Source organism: Vidua macroura, chromosome 20 (assembly GCF_024509145.1).
Source record: "Vidua macroura isolate BioBank_ID:100142 chromosome 20, ASM2450914v1, whole genome shotgun sequence".
NCBI classification, from domain to species: domain Eukaryota; kingdom Metazoa; phylum Chordata; class Aves; order Passeriformes; family Viduidae; genus Vidua; species Vidua macroura.
The window spans coordinates 8,424,417-8,445,997 of NC_071590.1; the positions used below are offsets into that span (position 1 = coordinate 8,424,417).

A 21,581-nucleotide genomic window follows, 5' to 3' on the forward strand; every position below is an offset into this window, starting at 1 on the left:
AGGAGTAAACCTTTAGTTGTGGCTTCCTCCTTACTGGTTACATTTCCCACTCCTATTTCAACATATGAGTGAATTCCTTTTGTTTCCCACTTATGAAGTTGTTAACTGGGTGTCTTTACCTGGAAGAGTAGAGGAATCTCTGAACATTCCTGTGAAGCAGAGAGCTTAAGTGAGAATTACTTTTGACACTGCAGGCAGGAAGCTTTTCCAACAAAATCCCCCATAAATAAATCCTGAGGAAGGCAGGTCATATATCCAGTTAAATCACAGATATAAAGTTATATTTTAGCCATCAATTTTAAAGGACTAGAATTTTCTGCATTTGGCACAGTGAAAGAATCCAGCATTGTCAGATCATCTCGTAGGGTTCTGCTACTAATGGAACTCAAATGGGAAGATTAAAGAAGCAGATCATTCCTTGATAAGGTAGAGGAGTCTTAAACAAGCACGAAAAAAATTCCCAAGTCTTCTCCCCACAGTCTGAACAAACATTTTCACAACAGTAAATGTCGCCAGTCTTGCTGAAGTATCAATCCCAGTGGAAAAATCCACTGTTTGAGTGATCAGTTTAGACCTGAAAGCCTTTCCAGTATAATAAAAACTGATGGAAGAATTCAAGGGCTGCAGAGGGATAGAAGTGCCTCACTGTTTGCTTTGGCACTTTCTAGTGTGTGTTGGCATTTCCATTTCCCTAGAAGTATCAATTAGGCTGTATTGACTTTTATATCTGGAAATTGGAAGCTTTATTCTCTCAGGCAAATAAAGAGCAAGGTTGTGGTTTATTCTACTTCCATTTCATACCTTTGCTCTTTTGTGCTTCTCTAAGACAATGAGAATTTATAGGATAAAATTGCTGCCAGCTGTATTCCTTTAAAAGTGGATCAGTACACCTGGAAATGGGAAAGGTTCATGGTGAAGATTGAGACATTGTGAAGCTTTTAACGTGTTAGAAACATATTTCTGTTGAAATGTGGTCAACATAAATGAATTTCAATGTAGATCACGCTGGCATTAAAGGCCTTTCAAATAGCTGATTTCTCAGCTGATTAACTGGCCCTTATTGAAATATTAAATAGCAGCAGGGCAGGAGAATCCAGGACATGTTCTGCTGCAGCTGTGGGGAGTTGTCATTCAGGGAGCAAAAAGTCTCCCAGTTTTGGACACACAGACCTTCTTAGTGTAGATGTTTTCTCCTCAGCATCCTTTTGATCCCTTACAAACCTTCCTGCAGCTGCTGGTGTTTCAGCCACCTTGCAGGGAGGTTGTTGGGGCACCCCCAAAGCCCTTCCTGTGTCCCCCTCAGGGTGAAGGCAGCCCAGAACGAGTTGGGGCAGCAGATCCTGGCTGACTTCGAGGAAGCCTTTCCTTCCCAAGGTACAAAGGTAAAGTTCTGACTTTCCCTCTTCCTCCCATTGAAAAGTGTCACTGAAAACGGTTCACTATGGTTGTTGTTGGATTTAGTCTCATTTTACCTCTAGATTTGGTCTCTGCCTGTTTCAGGGGTTTCTTTAGAAAGCAAAGGGTGATTTTTTTCACTGTTCCTGTCAGAATGGTGGAGGGGAAGTGCCACCCTTCACTCTGCACACAGCTCCTGCAAGAGGGCTGCAGCCAGGCAGGGAATGAATGCCCCAGTAATTCATCTGTGGGGTTTCCTTGGGGTCTCACCCAGCCACTGGTTATTTGTTTGTCACAAAAAGCAGTGTTTTGTTCAGAGGAAGCCAAGCACAGGCTGGCTGTTGACACAGTGCAGATACAAATCTGGGTTGGGGCTAAGGCACCAACTGTGCTTCCCCAGAATTGTGCATCCAAACATTTGCAAACAGTAAGGGGAGTAGGTGTGAATTTGAATTTATTTCCAAGAAAACACCAGTTCTGTCTTCCAAAGTAGTGGCTCTGCTGGTTTCTTCATACAAGTGACAAGGACAGAAATGAGGGGACTCTTTGGAACAGTTGGTGAAGGGCAAATCTGTGTCTGTGAGAAGCAGCACCAAAGCAGCCTTTCTTTAAAAAAAAAAGTTTCTAAATTTTTTGCCTTCACCATGGAACACTTCATGGTCAGTGAAATGGAAGCAGCTCAGTTTTCAGGCAGCAACAAATAAAAAGTAGCAGCAGAAAAGAGAATAATAGGAAAGGATAAACCTGGATGCATTTACAATCATCCATTCAACTTATTTAACCTGAAATCATTTTCTTCCTGTTTATTTTGACAGAGGACTGGTGGGCCCAGCAATGTCCTACGTGATGCCTGCCTGGTAGCCAACGTCCTGGATCCCAGGATCAAACAGGAAATCATCAAGAAATTCATTAAACAGCACCTCTCAGAGTATCTGGTCCTTTTCCAGGAAAATCAAGATGTAAGGGAAGCTTAGCAAGTTTGGATTTCACATTTTGCTCTGCTGGCATTCATGCTTCCACAGGTTCCTGTGGTGAAAAGTTTTTATCCCAAGGGCTTGGGAGCACTGATTATGGGTGTGATCTGGAGTGGCTGTTGAGCTGGGAGTTGGTGTTATCTCTGGCAGGATTTTCCCACCTTAGACCTCAGTTTCTCAGATCATCACTAGAAATGTTTTCTCCCCACATGTAGAAAATAAATAAATTCATGTTAGATTTTTTTTCCTGCCCTGCAAAGGGATGAAAAATGAAACTGAAAATCGCAAACTCAACACCACCACCCCCCAAACAATCAAGAAAAACCTCAAAATGCTTAGAAAGTTGAGGGGGAGAGATTTCTAGGAAGTTAATTATCTTTGTAGATAATTTTTAAACTTCTGTGCACATGCTAACAGCTTTTTTAAAACTTTACCATAACCTTGAATTTGGAAAAACAACCCACACAAACCAAAATCACCTTTAGGTCAGAATATATTTTATCAATTTCAAGTGTTTGACATAGAATAGAGAAAGGCTAAACTGCCTAAATTTAAATAACATTTTTCCATCAAAGTTTTCTTGATTAATCTTTCTACTTTTTGACCAGAAAATACAGTTATTGAGGAGAAAAAAAATCCCATCCTGCTCAGCTTGTAAGAATTTTAGTTGGAGTTAAAATGTGAGCTGAATGTAAGAAACCAGGAGTTGCTGCACTCTCATCCCACTGCTGACTTTAACCTCTGTCTGAAACAAAGAGGGTGGGATCAAATGAAATATTATTGGATTGAATTTTCAATAATCTCTGCATGATTTAGGAGTACTGTTATCCTCATTTTCAACAGAACTTGCTCTCTTAATTCGCACAAGATAGGATTTTCAGTCTGGCATGTGTTTAAGCACTTGGAATCCCAGAATCACTTAGGTTGGAAAAGACCTTTCAGATCCTTGATTCCATCCTTTGCCAAGTCCACTGCTAAACCCTGTCCCTAAGTGCCACATCCACACATCTTTTAAATCCCTCCTGGGCTGGTGACTCAGCCAATTCCCTGGGCAGCCTGTTGCAGTGCTTGATAACCCTTTCAGTGAAGAAATTTTTCCTAATACCCGGAGCATTCAGAAGATGTTAATCAGTGTAAAACCAGCTCCGATCGAGAGAGAGAACAGAGCTGCAGCAGCAGCACAGCTCTGAATATTTGCAACTGCTGCTGCTAAAGGTGCTGGTGGTGCTAAAAAGTCCTTGTCCCTGGGGTTCAGGTGGCCTGGCTGGATAAGATTGACCGGCGCTACGCCTGGATCAAGAGGCAGCTGGTGGATTACGAGGAGAAGTACGGGCGCATGTTCCCCGCCGAGTGGTGCATGACGGAGCGCATCGCCGTGGACTTCTGCCACGTCACCAGGTGAGCCCCACGCAGCCCCTGCTGCCTCCCCTGAAAAATCAAATGTTGGCTTGGCTCCTGCCACGCTGGTCAGTGTCTAAAGGCAGGGTGGAACGTCTCTCTGGAATTGTCCGTGGTTATAAGGAAGCGGGGAGTGAAAAGCCTGAGAAGTGTCGCTAAAGCGATGAGAAATTGAAGTGTTGTGAAAATCAATTTCCAACGTAACAGAGGTAAAAATCAGTAATGTCTCAGGCCAAGTGGAATAGCATGAGCTGACTGTGGTGTGAGTGCCTCAGACCAGGCTCTTTGCCTGTGGGAATCCAGGGCAAGGGGAATATCCCCCTGTCTGCCCTGGGGTGCTCTGACTCCCAGGAAAACACTGACTTTGACCCTCATTCATGGAGAAGGCCTCCTAAGCCTCAAAGTAAACAAGAAACCACAAAAGTGTGAAATAGATTGTAGAGATTGTAGAGAGTAGTAGAGTGTGTCACATGGGTGAGAAATTTAGGTTTTAGGATTTTTAGTATGTTATAGATGGGTTCAGGATGGAGGGTACAGGGTGTTGTCTTGAGTTCCTTTCTTCTTTCTTCTTCTTCCTCTTTCTTCTTGGGTTTAGGTGGTGTCTTGTAATTGGGTAGAAAAATCCGCATTGCGGCTCTTTAGGGGTCAGTTATTGGGTTAGAAAGGGAAATAATCTAGGTGTCACTTCTTAACTGGGTAGTTTAGTTTTTGATTAGACTTAAAAAGACCTTGCAGCACGGGGCTGTTGGCCATTTTTGTGCTGTTTTTCCTGCATGCAGAGTCTGGTGCAGACAGCATGCTGAAGTTTTGATAAGATAACAATAAACAGAAGCTGAAGACCGAAAAAGTCCGATGCATCTCTCATTCCTGACACAAAACTGCTCCAGGAGGGTCTCTCCTGCCAGGGGAGCCCCCAGGGAGTTGCCCAACTTGGGGCCAGCAAACTCACATTTGCCCACCAGAGAGAGGGAAACAGAGGAAGGTGCCAGGTGGAGTCCCAGTAGCACTAGGGCCTTTGTTCTGGGACCCCAGTGGGAGTCACTGTGCTTCCCAAGGCTGGATCCTCAGGGCTTTCCCAACTGGCTGCTGGGAGATGGGGTCCTGTTACCCACAGAGCTCGGAACAACTCTGGTTGTGTTTGAAATGGGATCTGCAAAGCAGTTTTATGTTAGAGAGCCTCTTAGGAATTAGCCTGAATTTTGTGATGAAAGTCTCTCTGGGGAATGGACTGAGTTCCAGTGTTAGGTTTCAGACCTTTATAGAAAACCACATTTGTTTTTTCTATATCCCCTCTCTCTTGCAGGGCAGAGCTCTCTAAGATCATGCGCACCAGGGCGAAGGAGATTGAGGTGAAATTGCTTTTGTTTGCAATTCAGAGAACAACCAACTTTGAGGGGCTCCTGGCCAAGCGCTTCTCAGGCTGCACTCTTGCTGATGGCACAGTGGTAAGGGGATTTCTGGAGAGCTCTCCTTTACTCAGCAGCTTGCTCAGGAGAAAGAAACCCCCTCACATACAGCTCAGGTAGTGGAGACAACAAAAGGTGTCACCTCCAGCCTCCCCTTGCTCAGGGTGTTCAGTGTGACTCTGCTCAATGTGACTCGTAGTTGGAAAAGTGATTTTGAGTTGTGTAGACTGCAGAGAAGATGGCACAGGGCTCACAAGAGTAAAAAATGCATTGCTTGTGTGCTTTTTTGGTTTTCCTGGGGCCCTGTGCTGTTTGAAGCCACATAGCTATGGAGAGCCACAGAGTGATTATGGTGTGGTAACTGCCTTGTAATGTTTGTTCCCTACATGTCAGTGACACTTCATAACTAAAAGTCCCCTCTTCTCCTCATTTCTGGGTGCCACACATTCACCACATGGTACCAGCTTTCAATCCCACATTGTTGGGTCTCTCTGGTTTGCAGGGACATTGGTAGTTTCTGCTTTGTCTCTTTTTGTAGACTGTAAAGGCAGAACCAAGAGAAAAAACTCGGGGAATATCTCTGGAGCCATCTCTGAGCTTTTCCTGCCTGGAATCTCAGCCCAGAGCTCTGCCAGCCAAATGCCCTGGCAGCACAGAGCATGTGTGTCTCAGAAGCCACTGGTTTGAGGTTGGCTTCTCTGTCCAGCTGGTGTCTTGAAGCCTGCCTGGATGTGAAAGTTCACCTCCAAGGAAAGCCTGCTGGACCCACTGGTCATTTGCCATGGGTGCTGCTAATTAAAAGAGGAAGGTCCTGTAAGGTTTTCCTCCTGGCTGAATTTAGATCTCTCAGGAATATGGCTTTATTTATTCTGACAAATTTCAAACAACATTTGCAGCTTTAATTAAATTGACCTCGCTGGGTTGTTCTAAGTGAGAAAACCAGAAGGGGAGGGTGTGGTTTCAAATGACAGAAAATCCTGTGTTTCCCCCTTTCTGACATGTCTAGAGGCTGTGACACTCTGGCTGTCATTTGCCCTGTTTTGTACCCAAAATGAAGGCCACTATTATAAATAGCTGAGTGGTGAGTGCAGATGTGGAGGGGACAAACAGTGGGAGCAGCAATTTGGGGTTTATTGCAGGGCAGGGTTTTGGAGCTGCTGTTGTGGGTTATCCCAGTGGAGACCACACACTTTGGACTGGGGTTTGGGAGAGTGGAAATGTCACACTGGATAAAATGTCACACTTTCAAGGAGGATTCAGGCATCATGGAGGGATGGAGAGGGAGCCAGGATCTGGTCACCTCTGCTGGGAGAAGGCAGATTGCTGGGCAGTGCTTTGAAGGGCTCAGGAAAGCAAAATGTGGATGCAGCTATGTGCCAGAGGGCACAAAACTGGCTGTTCTCTGAAGAGCTTCCTCTTTTCCAACAGAAGAAGCCAGAAGTGCCACCTCCCTCCACCAACCCCTTTCTAGAGGATGAAACTGGGGCAGAGGCAGATGAGATTGTGATGGAGAAGAGTGATACGGACAAAGTAAGTCTTTGAAGTTCTCAGTTGTCAGCCTCTGTCAGAATCTCCAGTGGGGCCTCAGCTTTTCCCATCCCACTGATTTGAAAAGTTTGTTTTCACAGCAATTAATGTAGTGCAGTTTTGATCCTTTGTGCAGCATTCAGGCTCCCAGTACGACCATGCTTTGCTCTGGCTCACTTCACTGAAACCAAAGCAATCTTTATTCCAGTTAATAGTGCAGAGACAGCCCAGCCATGTGAGAGTGAGCTGGATTCTGTTCCAGCCTGTACAGCAACAGCCCAAGTGTAACTACAGGATTTCTGTCAAAGTGAGATGAAATAGCTATTTGGGTTTTCAGATCCCCAAAGAAGTTCCTCTACAAACAGTTGCAATTCATATTTTGCCCTGTCAGCTAAGCAAACTGTCTGGAGTCACCAGGCAACTCATTGAACTTTCAAGTGTCAGCTTTAGATTTTCACTCCAGATAAATCACTTCTGGGATTTTTATCTTTGCAGTGCTTTTTATCCATTACCTCTGCAGAGCAGGAAACAACAACACCTAACTGCTTGTACAAGCACAGGGCTTCCAAAGCCCTCTGCAAACATTAAAGGGTGAATGGTAAATGCAATTGTTTTAATTGGCACCAATATCAAAGCCTGTATTTTTTTTAATACACCAGATGGATGTTTTCTAAATGTTCAGTTGTGAGTTACTTGAGGCTGGTACTCTCCTCTTATTTAGGGGATTTACAGCCCTGTAAATGGGCCAGGTACAGGTGTATCCTGATGGGTGACCAGGGCTTCAGGACCTACTCAAATCCATGCCCCTGGGGAGATCAGGAGGTGGGATCTCTCCAGCAGCACAGTCTGGTGCTGCATCCCCTCCAGCTTTTCACATGAGCAAGGCAGCCCCTCTGCCAAAGTCCTGAAACAGAATGAGTTAAGCAGGGTTTTGCTCTTTCCATTAAAATACAGTTTGGACAGTTGGTGTTGTGTGGACTTTGTCAGCGAGACAGAAATTGGGAACTGGGGGAGACCCCTCTGATGCATTTTTTGGGAAGAGCTTGCTTTCCAATACCTAATGACTGGAAGTTTGGCTTGGATGTGCAGTGTTGAGATGAGAGGACATCCTTGGAGAAGCCAGTGGTGTTGGGAGGCAGGTGAAGAGATAATTGCAGCAACGAGGGCTGGGTTTATTGAACAGCAGAATGCTCAGGAGCTTCTGAGAGAGGAACTGCTGTGCTCTCCTCTCCATGGAGAGGAGACATCCCTGGAAATGCAGTTTGTGGTGAGGCTGCCCTTTCCTTGTAGGAATGCCCTGTGTCAGTGTCACAGGGCTGGGCTCTGCTGCCCTGCAGCCTCCTGTGTGCCAGGTGGGCTCCAACATTTCAGTGTCACAGTGCCAGCAGCTGCTGCTTCGTGCTGGGAGTCTGGAGGTGCTGCAAATCTCATCTTCTGCTGTCACTGCACGAAGAACAGAAGGGACACAAAGAGTTGAAGATGAAGGGTTTTCAGTAAAAGAGCCCTTCCAACACACCAGTCCTGAAAATTCAAGACACTTGGGAATCTAAGAGGGAGCACAAGACTTTTTGGGGGGGTGGGGGTGGGGGAAATCCATGCTAAAAAAGCATCTCTTTTGGTAATCCTAGCAGTTCGATTTAATCTGTTTACTTTGGATAGTAATGAAAGGAAACTGGGCCAGCTGCAGACCTCCTTGCTGTGACAACAGTAACCTTTTATTATTTCCATCAAACTCAAGGAGGAAATAGCTTAAACATCTGCAGCTTTTGGACAGGGTTGCACACTCAGAGAAATACAGCTTCAGTGCTACTGTTAAAAGATTTAGTATTCCTTCCACCAGACACGCTGGGAGCAGCATGGTGCAGAGACACACAGAGAGCCAGGCCTGCTTCAGGAGCTGGCTCTTGCAGCCTGGTGAGTGGTAAACATGGTGAATCTGCAGCCTTGTGCTGGCACTGCCACGCCAGGGGTTTGGCAGATGGGAGGTTTCTGTGATTCCCAACCATTTTTTTCCTCCCAGCTCCAATGAGTGAGTGCATCCTGCACAGATGGGCACTGGCAGAGGGATTTGGGTGGAGGATGCCTGGTAATGGTTCTGTCCCAAGGCTATTAAATTCTTCATTCAAGGCTCACAGAGGTGGTCTGGCCTCCATAAAACTATTTCCTCATTTTAGGTTTGCAGCCATAAGTTGGGGCTGAATTGTTGCTGAGAAATGTTTGCCCTGTCACACTCTGATAGTTCTGCCAAATTCTTAGTGCCACCTCCTCTGTTGTTTAGGAGAGAAAGTCCTTTAGGTTTTGCTTCTTTGGTTTGGCTTTTCTTGCACTAAAAAAAAAAAAAAAAATCAGCTGGAAAAATTCATATCTTCATTGGCTGGGAGCTGATCTTGGCTGTTTGTGGAGAGAGAAGCAAGAATTCCATTCCAGAGTCACTGCAGCTCTCTTTGCAGCCAGTGAAAAGTTGCTGATCTGCTGGGAAGCAACAAGAGAAATTACCTATTAGTAAAAAAGAATAATAACAATCTAGCTGTAAGGCAAAAAAGAGTTTAAAGCCCTGCCCATTAAGTACCATTTAAGTTAATGGTACTTAAACATGCACAAATTTAAGTGTGTGAGTAGTCCCAGTGGTTTTGGTGAGCTGTGCTTGGCCATGGTTAGAGTGCAGCACTGAACTCAAATGAGGGTAAACAGGATGGCTCCCACATGGCACCTGTGCTTAATGCTCTAAATGTGATTTAAAAATAGAAATCTTTGCATCCCCAGAAACGTGTTTCACAGTGAAAGCAGGCCTGTATAATTCTGGCTCCTCCAGTAATTACATGCTGTTTATCTAAATAAAATTCATTCAGATGAAGCCTATAGCTTTGAGTTATTGCCCTTGACCTTCTAAAATGTAAGGGTTCTTTAATCTTGCTCCCAAATAACTGCTACATTTTATTTCACAGGGGACTAGTGGAGCCTTGTTACTGCTTGAAGGATTCAGGGGAGATTTTATTTGCAAACTGCATTAAGATTCTTCAGCTGAAATCTGTTAGCTTGGAGCAGCCTTCTCTTTAAGGCTAAGAATATTTTACAAGTGGAAAGATAATTCCTTGGATTGCTAACAGCTCTCTGAGAAGGAGGGAAGACTTGGATATAATGACATTTATATGCTTCGATGATTTGACAGCAAATTTCTGTGTTACAATATCTCTAAAGATTTAAATCCTTCTGTGCTGTTGCATTGCTGTTCCTTCAAGGTCTTACAGGGCAGGTTTGAACCAACATTCTGAATGTTTCCTTGCAGCCAAAGAAGCCAAAGGTCCCTGACAATCCTTTCCATGGCATTGTTTCCAAGTGCTTTGAGCCTCACCTTTATGTGTATATCGAGTCCCAGGACAAGTGAGTAACCAGCCTGAGCTTCAGGGTTTGTTTGCTTTTGGATGTGTTGGGTTGTGCTGGATTCTGTACTCAAGCTGCAGAAAATTAATGTATTGCAACTCTGCTGCCTGATTTCAACAGGAGCAGTGTTTGTGGTTCAAGAAACTTTGAGTGGGGCCTTTGCTTGGAGAAAATGAGTGTTCAGAGGGCTGTGGGGTTGGTTTTGTGTGTAATTGCAAAGGGCTGCAGGAGTGGTGCCTGCTGCCTTCCTCTGGAAGAGGCTTAGAGTTCCTGAAATTACTTCTGTTGCCTCTGCAATTCCCAGTGCAGACATGTGTCTTTCTTTCATCTCGTGTCTTCCACAAATAACAGGGTTGGGTTTTCTGTAAAACACACATGTGGCTTCGTGGCAGAGGAGTTGCAAGATTTGTTCTGTAGGAATAAGTTATTGGAGATCCTTAGATGAAAGCTGCTGTAGATGAGCTGGTTGTAAGATAACATTATCATTGCTCACAGACTGGGACTTTGTCAGGGGCTTTAATCCCTGGCACCCTTCTTCATCTTCCTCTTTGACTTGCAGCAAAACAACTTGAATGAAAGGAGTTTTCAGGGCTCTCACCACATTTCCTTATGCACCTCCACTCACACAGGGTTTAAATAACATCTCAGTAACAATTGCAGTGCCACCTGAGAGAGGAAATAGTTGAAAAAAGGTTCAATTTAGTCTTTTAGCACAGATGAGTGGCTGGAAAGGAGGAGGTGCCTACTTGGTGTATCTCATCTCTGTGTGCTCTTCTATCTTCCAAGGCTTTGCACATGAGAGAATGTCTAACTCGAGGCTTGTAGAGTCCTGATTTTATCCAAACTCCACGATAAGCATCTTGAAAAAGCTTTTCCATGTCCCATCAACTTTTTATGCTTAAAAAAAAAAAAAAATCATTAAATAGCTGAAACCTTGCACAGTGCTGTGTCCTGCTGGGTTTAGGTTCTGCTTTGCAGTATAACAAAGGGAAACTGATATTTCCCCCCTGCCCTCAGCCAACTGAGCACAGACTTATTTGAGTATTTCTTCCCTTCTCACTGGGGGCCATTTTATTCCCCATTTTGGTAATTCTACCCCACTGTGCTCCTAGCCCCTTCAGTTGCCTTTTTTTTTTTTTCCCTTCTACTTTTCCTTTACAATCATGAGATGTTTTATATTATCTTTATAGCCACAAGCTGCAGGGAGTTCAAAGAAAAACTGCCACAGTATTCCCCATGCTGTCCCTGACTGCCAAAAATTGCTTTCCTTCATGATTTTCTCTCTTCTTCTTCCTTTGATTGAACTTTTGAGGAATGTGTTGCTGATGTCTGAAAATGAGATGTTGCTTAGATCATTAATTGTATGTTTGAGCTCTGACTAGTGAGAGCAATAGTTTGGTTCATCATTGCCTTAAATCTGTGGCAGAAAAAAGCCTGGACATTTTCTGCCAAAAAATTGTTTCCATACCCATTTAAAGAAACACAGTGCCAAAACCTGTAGCAGTTTAAGAGGAGACACCTGAAAGAAGGAGTTTAAAGATGCTGCTCTCCACCCTCAGCTGCAGAGTAAATATCAGATTTCTGACCAGCAGAGCAGACTTCATTCCTGCCCCTTTGGGATGTGCATCTGTAGCTCTCCTTCGTGGTCAGCTGGAGCAGCAGGAGCACACAGACATGATCTGAGCTGTTCTGCTGGAGAGGAGGAAGAGCTCTGTCAGGTCTGCAGGGCTGAGAGTGTGCAGAGCCCTCCTTAAATCTGCTCAAAGGCACGTCTGAGTCGAGAGTGCTTGGAAAACTGGCACTTTGTGCTGTGTGTTTGCAGCCTCATCAGCAGAGAGGCTTCCAAAATCCCCAGTGCATGGAAACTGCTCTGCAGGGCTCCAGGTGTGTCAGTGCCACTGCTCTGTTCACAGCCCTGGGCAGACCCAGTTTCCTGAGCACTCTGTTCTTCTCTCCTGCTGCTTGTGAGTTCCTGGTTCTTCTCCTGATTGCCAGAGGTGCAGAACAACCCTGAACAGGTCGAGTGAAAGAGAAAAACAAAGGAAGAGGAATGCAGGAATGAAAAGAAGCAGAATAGAATTCCCTTTATGTGATTTCATTTCATTCTTTCTCTTGGTTAGATTTGGCGAGTTCTCACTCCCAATAAATATGCTACTGTTAGGAAATACCACATCTGCACCACCAGAGAATTTTCTTGGAGCTTTTCCGCAGAGTCTGTGGAGAAAATACTGATTTTCTGCAGCTCTCCTGCCTTCTGCCTGTTTCATCTCCCAGCAGCTTTTTTTGCCAGACTCTCTGTGCTCCTATTGTACCACACAAAGATTTGTGGCCTTCGTATCACATTTGGGCCAGCTGAGACTCACGTGAAAGTTTGCCATCAGCCAAGGTGTGCATTAATGATGTTTTAGTTCTTTTAGTGCACAATATCCTGCTGCTTTGCTTGCACCAGTGCCATTCTGAAACAGGAGCAGCCCCATAGCCTGGTTTGATGGGCAGCTTTATCCAGGTTGGGATCAGAACAAGCGTGAAGCCCCAGCACTGCTCTCCCAGCTCTTCTGAACAGCTGCATTTTCTCCTGCATCCCAGTTGACAAGACCTTGGGGGAGCAGGAAAACGCAGATCCATTTCACTTTGCCTCGGAGAAGAGGAGAACATGTGGGCTAAGCATAAAGAAACAAAAGCCATTGACATTCCTGACCGTGTCTTGAGACTGAGAGAAGGCAAAAAAAAAATCAAGTGGCTGGTGACTGCTAAGAAAGCTCCACTTTGTTGCCCAGCTGGAGCCCAGCACAGATGCAGAGGTGGAGATGCAGCTGTTGAATTTGACAAGGAGTGAGCCACGTCCTCTTTCCTTGAGAAGCTGCAGGGATCTGCAGGCTGCAGCACGTGTGAGCCCTCCTGCAGCAGCCATCTGTTTGGCTCTGCTACAGCTACAGAGGGAGGTAAATTCTGCTTCTCTGTGGCCCAACACAATCAATGCTTCGCTTCAGCCTTCAATTGCTGCTGCCAGCGTGGGGATTTATCACATCAGTGGAGCAGCCTGATGTTTTTACAGTGCTTGTAGCACAGCTGAGGAGCTGGGAGTGTGGAAGCAGAGCTGTGTGCAGTGCTCGAGCAATAGGCATGGAAAAAGGGGCTGCTTGTCTTTGCAACAGCCTGGCTAAAGCTGACCAGTGTTGCTCCATGACTGAGAGTCCTGATATTCCAAGCACATCTCTGGAGATAAGTTTGGCCCAGCAGATCACCTGTGGTGAGGCAGCAACCTCTGAGTTTATCAGGGAAGAGACTTGTGGGTTCCTGAATTCTCTGATTTATGGGTTCTCTGATTCTCTGACTTGTGGGCTCTCTGAATTCTCTGACTTCTCTGACTTGTGGGTTCTCTGACTTCTCTGACTTGTGGGTTCTCTGAATTCTCTGATTTATGGGTTCTCTGATTCTCTGAATTCTCTGACTTGTGAGTTCCCTGAATTCTGGTTCTCTGGATTCTCTGACTTGTGGGTTCTCTGATTCTCTGAATTCTTTGACTTGTGGATTCTCTGATTCTTTGAATTCTCTGACTTGTGGGTTCTCTGAATTCTAGTTCTCTGAATTCTCTGACTTGTGGGTTCTCTGATTCTCTGGAATCAGAGGGGTTTTCTCTCTCACAACAGGGAAAGCAAAAAGGGGTAGAAACTGGGGGAAAGTTGTTGTTGGTGGGTTTTCCCCCTTTCACTGGTAAAGGTGAGAATGTGCTGCAGAGTCTCAGCCATTCTCCTGAGGATTTGGCTTTCTCCTTAGGAGCCCTGGATCATGGCACAGCCCAGCCATTACACCCTCAAAGGTGTAGGTTGTGCCATGGGAAGGGGAGAGCTGTGGGAAAACCATATTCAAACTAGAAATATAAAATACAGGAACTCCTCCTGGTCAGCAGAGTACCTCTCATCTGAAAGGCCTCTCTTATTTCCCAAAATCCAAGCTGCCTTGAGGAAGGCTGTGAGTGTGCCTGGGGGAGGAGGTTTATTGCTGGAATTCATCTGGCAAAGGTTATTCCATGGAGCTGAGCTGGGCTGGGTCTCCAACACGGATGTGCTGTCTCTGGAGGAGTAGGACCTGAGGAACTCCCCAAGTTCAGAAGATTCTCTGGTCCTGTGTTGATGGCTCTGGCCCTCTGCCATGCTCAAAAGCTTTTTTGTCCTGGTGAAACGATGGAGTGAAGTTTATTGTTGCCTAAAGACTGAAATATTTGAGTAAGGACCAGGCTGTCATGAATCACTGGAGACAATAAGAGGGCTTTTTGTGCTTTTAAAAAGAGTCTAAGTAGGAAGTGCACTTTGTGCTCATGCTAAATAAAACTTCTTTAAAGGATGTGTGAAGCTGTGCAAAACCAGGTGGTATCCAAATGGGACCAAGAAATGGCACACACCATTTTGAGCACATCCCTTCAAAATCCACATTCCCTGAGGTCTGCTGGGATGGGAAGCCTGACTGTTCCTTTTCCTGGTGCCAGGAATGAAACTTGAGCACAGGTTTAATGCACTTGCATCAATTGTTGCTGCACTGAGTCCTGGCAGACCTGGGAGCTTTTATGTGTGGCTGGAGAACAGATTTGAAGCTGCCACTAAAACTCCTGAGCACAAAAGGTTTGGGCTGTGGAATTGTGTGAGCTTTGTGCTGGGAGCCTGGAGATAAGAAAGGGCTGGGAATACCCAGCTGCTAAACCTGAACTTGCTGGTGTCACAAGTCAGGGCATCTCATTCTAAGCATTATTCCCTCTTTTCACTCCAATTCCTCCCTCAGCAAACTCAAATACGTTTTTGTTGCCCACCCCAGGAATCTGGGCGAGCTGATTGACAGGTTTGTGGCTGACTTCAAGGCTCAGGGTCCCCCCAAGCCCAACGTGGATGAAGGAGGAGCTGTGCTGCCCAGCTGTGCTGACCTCTTTGTGTACTACAAGAAGTGCATGGTGCAGTGCTCCCAGCTCAGCACTGGTGAGCCCATGATAGCCCTGACCACCATCTTCCAGAAGTACCTGCGGGAATACGCCTGGAAAATCCTCTCTGGAAACCTGCCCAAGTGAGTTTGGCATCCCCAGTGCTGCAGACATCCCACTGCACTGAGGAGCTGGTGATTTGTGAAGATAATTAATAAATAGATCCTTGTGAACGCTCATTTCCCTGTCAAACACCCCAGGTAGCAGCAGGATCACTCCATTTGCTTCATGGTTTTCTCCAAAGTTCAGTATTTTGCACAGAGAAAAAAGCAGGAGAGCAAATGAGCAGTCACACGTTGTTTTTCTTTTAAGGGTCTCTGGAGAATAGCTTCATATTTGGCTTTGATTAGCAGTCAGATTTGCAGTTTCTCGAAGTTCCTTTTGAAATGCCAGCCCAAGTCTCTTCAGAGAGGCCTGGCTTTCAGAATTGCTGCTTGGGTAACCAAGGATTCCGAGCTGCCTTAGCCCAGCATCATCTATATGGTAATTTATAATGAAGGTGATTTATTTCTGAGATGCTGAAGTGCTTCCCTGTACCTCCCTCTGCTCTGGAACATTTTATCTCTGTATAAATAAGATCTGTAGATGTGAATCCAGTGAAAGGAAATCATAATGAGTTTGCACCAGTATGGATCAATGTACAGGCTAAAGGTGCTCCTGAGATGTTGCCAAAACTCCACTGCAGATAATTTTATTTGCCATTTAACATCTTTGGTTTGTTTCCTTTGTAAACCTGGGAGCAGCAGAATGACTTTCTGAAACCAGTAAAATCTTTCACAGATGGAAGGGGGGAGAGGGTTCCATCCAGACAAGTGGAAAGATAAATTTAATGTGTGTTCTCCATTAGACCTCAGTTGCATTCTTTATCCACGTTTTTTTTTTTAGTGCTCCATTTTTGCTGTCCAAGATAAATATCACTGTCCTATTTTTTTTAATGGATTTGGATTATAAAGAGTTGAGAGGTAGGGAATTTCCTGCCTCTAAACTGCTCTGAGAGTTTCTTTGTTGATACATGAACGTTGCTCACTGGAAGACAGTGGAGGGGAAGGCACATCTTCTATAATTTACTTTATTGATACCATCAGCTTTTAAAACAGGCTGCCAAAGTCTCAAATGCATGTGGACAGCTGTTTAGTGCTGCAGAGATAAATATGACAAATTTCCTGATAGTTCTGAGATTCTTCTGTAATCTTTAATTAGATTTTGGATAACTGGCAGTGAAGGTGAAGCTACCTGGGGAAGACTGTGTTCCACTTGCATCCTAATCTATTTTCTTGTCAATGACTGAGTTGTCCTTTGCTTGAAGACCTGGTACAAAGCTCTTTGTAAAAGAAAATCCTTCACTAAAATAGCAGTTGTGGGTTTGATGCCCTGTATTGCACAGGGTGTTGGGTTGTGGTCATAAAGCCTTTTCATGGCATTAAAATCCAGCATTAATTTTGCACCTTGAGTGTCTGTACTCTCAAAAACCTCACAGGTTTTATCTGGTTGGTTTGTTTGTTTCTTTTTTTCCAGGACAACCAGCAGCAGTGGTGGGCTCACCATCACAAGTTTGCTGAAAGAAAAGGAAGGCTCTGAAGTGGCAAAGTTTACTTTAGAAGAACTTTGCCTCATTTGCAGCATCCTGAGCACTGCAGAGTATTGCCTGGCCACCACCCAGCAGGTGAGTTTTCCTCTGAGGAGGCACCAGCCCCTCTTCTGTGTTGCTGTGGAGACTGGGACAGCCAAAAGTACTAAAAAATCCATTGATTATTGAGCTCTACATGATTCATTCTGTATTTCAAAGAAGGAAAAGTATTGATTTTCTGAGAAAAGTAATTTGCTTGTAATCCTGCTTTGCAGCATCAGTTTTGGGTTCAATCCTTTTCTACTTGTTACGTAATTTGTTTTAGATTTGGGACCAATTTTTTTTTTTTTTAAAGATTCTCGGTTCATTATCTCCCCTTCATAAAAACAAGCACAACAATAACTCAAAATACTTTTGGGAAAATGCTTGCATGAAATATTGGGGCAATGTGGAGTGGAGAGAGGAGGAATTTATGCTGATGTGATTTGCAGCCACACCACTCGTTACATTCAGGTGCTTCCAAAATGCCATGGGTCAGGAATGAGCTGTGATGTTTGGCTCTATCCAGGCCTCTCCACCACTAGGTCTGGCAATCCTCCTCCTCCTCTGCAGTTTGGGCACAGGCAGAGAGTTGAGAAACATCTTTATTAGCAGGACAGATGCCACAGTGTTAAGCTAGTACGGTAGCATGTCATACTAGAGTTACATATTTGACCTTGGAGCTTTAATTCTTTGAGGACATGGAGCCACCATGGGCCATCCTGGCAAATCAACAGGGTCTGGGATGCCAAGAAGGAAAGATTTCCAGTGTCACTAGATGAGTTTTGGATATGGTTTGGTCCCAGATTAAGTTTGAAGAAGCTGACCTTTCCAGGGCATGATTTTTCAAGAACGATTATTTCGAGTTAGAAACCTGATCTCCCTGTTGCTTGTTTTGTTTCCCAACAGTTGGAAGAGAAGCTCAAAGAAAAAGTGGATACAAGCCTAATGGAGAGAATCAACCTGACAGGAGAGATGGACACTTTCAGCATGTATGTCCAGCACATGCCTCCTCCCACAGCGTGTCAAACATCCCCTTTTGTCAGCCAGATGGTGCTGGAGTAAAAACAATCCTGAGATCCTGGAGTAAAAACAATCCTGAGATCCTGGAGTAAAAACAATCCTGAGATCCTGTCACAGGATCCACGCAGACCCACGGCCTGGGCACAGGCAGTGAGGGAATGCTATCCTCTGGCTGCTCCAAGAGCAGCACTAGCACAGGCTTTAGCTGCTCCCCATGGTCCAAGCCAAAGGAACAAGAGCACTGGAAAAGGGAAAGGAAATAGTGAGTTTCCATTTGAAACATCATTTGCATCTTGGCAGCTCTGCGAGGTGGCTGTTACATTTCAAGAAAGGAAGCTATTTCAGTACATTCCTTCCTGCTTTAACTTCCCCCTGTTAATCAGCAGCCTTGTCAGTATGATCAAACCCCATTTCAGATGACATAAAAGACTGATCCAATCTTATATTTGGGGATTATAATTGAGAGAAGATTATCATTCATTAAAATAACTTTTCATGGAGCGGTGCTAAAAATATTTTGCTCTAACATCCTTTCCTCTCCACCCCTTACAGACAGATTGAATGTATTTTTTGAGACAAGAAAATTGAGGCAAAAGTTGTTTTGCCTCTTATCAGACAAAAAAATATCTTGGCAAGACTGGGAAAATAATCCCTGTCACCAGCTCCTCCTCTCCCTAAAACAAAGATTCAGCCCAGATAGCAGTAAGATATTTTTTTTCAGAAGACTTCCTTCCTGTGATTCCTCCTCTCCTGCTGCAGTGGACAGGATCCCACTGAATCTCCATCCAGCTCTTTTACATGGTCCCAGGCTCCATTCCAGGCTGCAGAGACTCCCTTCCCTCCAGGCTCTTCTCAGACCTTTTGAAGAGTGAATCCCAGCCTGAAATTCAGGGTTGCTGTGTCCACTCAGCCAAAGCAAGCAAGGTAGCAGGGAAGGAGAAATAAAATGTGCCATAAGATGGGGTTTTCTTAACGTGGACAAGTATGGGGTGAGTTTTGCCAGCAGGAAGCAGCAAGCTCAAGTGGCTGCTGGATCTCCACAGTGGCTGCCTCACGAGGTGGTGGGTCCCAGACAGCCAGTGTGCAGTGTTTTGGAAGTTGTTTAATGTATAGCTCACGTTTGCTGCTTTGGACAGGTTTAAAGTCCAACTGACAGGGCTGATATATCTTGTAACAAAGGCTTTTAATTGACTTTCATTCTGTTCCAGCTGAGGGCTTTGTCCAGCCTTCTGTCAGTGTAAGTCAGAGCTATAAACCTCGCTGGCGTTAGCTCATTCAACATCAAACAAGTGGTTTCTTCTGGGATCTGCTGTCTTGTTAGGCAGTCATAAAATAAGTGGTAAAACTCTGTTCATGCACCCTGGAAAGTGTTTCTTCTATCAGAGAAAGGAGAGTGCAGAACCACCCTAAATGTGTAGAAAAGGAGGGGTTTATCCTTGGGGTGAAAGCAGTTTCTTGAGGAAAGTGGGAGAAATTATGAGAACTTCTTGATGTTCAACAACAACAAAAAAAAAAAGGTTGTAATGTAAATCCAGAAATCCATCTTTTCCCTGTTCTGTTTTGTGAAATTATGGGCAGCATTCAGAGAACCCCTGAAGTGTTGGGCTCACTGCAGTTGCTGCACTGCTCCTTTATGCCTCAGTTTCCTGATCCATCCCTTCTGTGCGTGTCAGGGACTGTGTGAGGAGTCACCCACTGCTGCCTGGGGTGAGCATTTGAAGTGAACCAGCCCTGAACCCTCTCAGCATGTCGTGATCCTTTGTGTTCCCAGCACGTTTCCTGCTGCAGCACCATCCCTGCACAGCAGGTGTTTATTCTGAAATGCAGACAGATGGGTTTCTCTCCCTGTTCTGTGGCTTTCAGGTGAGAGCCTGCACTTGGTGACCCAGCCTCTGACAGACTCCTGAGCGTGGACACACAAGTGGTGGGGTCACTTTCCATCCACTCAGAGCTTTTGTTGCTCTTTGGTGCTGGAGCAGAGCTCTTCCCTGCCATCAGTGGCAGCAGGTGCCCTGCAGGGCTGGTTATTTCAGTCTGGCTCCCTTGGCCTGGTGGAATCCCCCAGGGAGGGGATTCTGGAGTGCCCAGCAGAAGCAGAGGCACCAGCAGAAAACAGTCATGGGCTTTTTTTATCCCAATGCAAGTTTTAGATGGTGTAATTTGAAGCCTCTAGTTGCTTCATCTCACATACTAATTTTTCCAACTAATTTTGGATGAGTTTGCCTTTACAAACAAATTAATTGCTTTGAAGGAAGTCTTTTACTTTGCATCCTGTTCCAGACTTTGTGTGCTGGAGCTGTAGGAAAGGGACCAGGCAACCTTTCTGGGTTGTGGTGAAGAACAAAACCCAGGTCAGAATGACGTGTGTGACACCATATCTCAGTGAGAAGGTGGACACTTACAAATATTTTGAACAGTGAACCCCAGAGTAGTACCCAAAACTTCACAAAGACAACGAGGAGGAGGAAGGATGGTTTGAGGAAGCATTGCTCAGATTTCTCACAGTCCTGTGATTCTCATCTGGGAAAGAGCAAAAGTAAAATCCACTTCTTACAAATATAATCCTGAGGTTGTAAACACTCATCTGTGGCAGATTTAAAGTTGACACTGTTTTTAAAAACTGTGCTTAGGGAAACAGAATCAGTTCTTGCTCCTAGCAGAGGCTGTCTGCAGTGGGAGTGCTGGTCCTGTGCCCCTGAGGGGTCTGAGCTCTGCAGGCAGAGGTTCTTGGCTGTTGTTTTAGGATCAGCTGCACCTCTATGCCCATCATAGTATGATGGCCTTAAATATGTCTCTAAGCAATATCATGCTGTTAAAAAAAAAATAAAAATAAAGGAGGGGGAAGGGAGGAAAATGTGTTTGACTAATGTGTCCTTTAGTCTGGTATATGTCTCAGGAACTCAAACAATGGATGGCAGCAGTCCTAGACATAGTGTAAATAAGACATCTGCCTTCATCTTCACACATGGGAGACACAGAACTCATGCAGATGTCATTTTTAAAATCCTCTGTGCAAGTTCCTGTGAGCAGTAGAATATTGGCTGTGAATAAATGGAGAGATGATGAAATGTTGGTGTTACACAGACTGGATTAAATAAGAAGCTGAATCCCAGTCTGGGCTTGATACTTGGGGATTTCTCCTCTTCATCTGCCACCTTTGATCCCCAACCCCTTATTTGTGTTAAAACAGAGAAAGGTCAACTGTAAAAACATCCTGTCTCCCCTGGAGCCCATTTTAAAGCATTGTGCAGCTCCCTGCAGCATTTCCCAGCTCCTCCTCAGTACAAGTTGTAGCTGTGTGCATTCACACCACAGTGCTGCTGTCAGCCAGTAGAGGATTTTCCTCCTCTCACAGTCAAACACTCCAGTTCTGGCACTCTTTTACTCAGTGTGATTCTAAAACTCCTGCTTGATTCTTTTTTTTTTTTTTTTTCCCTCTTTTGCAGTGTGATCTCCAACAGCATCCAGCTGTTAGTGCAGGACCTGGATGCAGCCTGTGACCCTGCCCTGACTGCTATGAGCAAGGTAGGGCTGGATTTTCAGAAAAGGTCACCTAAAGATCCACGTGGAGTTCTTGTGTGCTTTGATTGCTTCATTTCACGACTGATACATTCTTTTAGTCTGATTTTTTTTCTTTACTTTTTAGAGCAGCAATTGCTGTATTTATAAGTACATCCCTCACTCCAAACCCTCTTATTATTCAGATTAGAGCTTTCAGGCTTTTTGCACCACATTAAAACCTACAGACAATGAAATACGTTCAGTAAGTACTCATGGCTTTCTCTTTCCACTCCCAATGCCAGCGAGAGCATTTAAAATTTGGAAAAACTTTTGTCAGCGTGAAATTTCAAACACACCTTCACGTTTGCTCTCCCCTTTGTCTTCTTTGGCTGGGAGTTTTA

The 21,581-nt window shown here is 44.8% G+C and overlaps 1 protein-coding gene across 1 annotated transcript in view; it reads left to right on the plus strand.

Annotated features, from left to right (window-relative positions):
• VPS53 (VPS53 subunit of GARP complex) overlaps nt 1-21,581 on the plus strand; it is a 63,401-nt gene that overhangs the window by 24,045 nt on the left and 17,775 nt on the right. The window contains exons 8-17 of the mRNA XM_053995706.1: nt 1,304-1,382; nt 2,211-2,354; nt 3,625-3,767; nt 5,071-5,212; nt 6,602-6,703; nt 9,987-10,081; nt 14,891-15,133; nt 16,566-16,713; nt 17,566-17,648; nt 21,126-21,204. Coding sequence (XP_053851681.1) covers nt 1,304-1,382; nt 2,211-2,354; nt 3,625-3,767; nt 5,071-5,212; nt 6,602-6,703; nt 9,987-10,081; nt 14,891-15,133; nt 16,566-16,713; nt 17,566-17,648; nt 21,126-21,204 — 1,258 coding nt within the window. The remainder of the gene's footprint in view (nt 1-1,303; nt 1,383-2,210; nt 2,355-3,624; nt 3,768-5,070; nt 5,213-6,601; nt 6,704-9,986; nt 10,082-14,890; nt 15,134-16,565; nt 16,714-17,565; nt 17,649-21,125; nt 21,205-21,581) is intronic.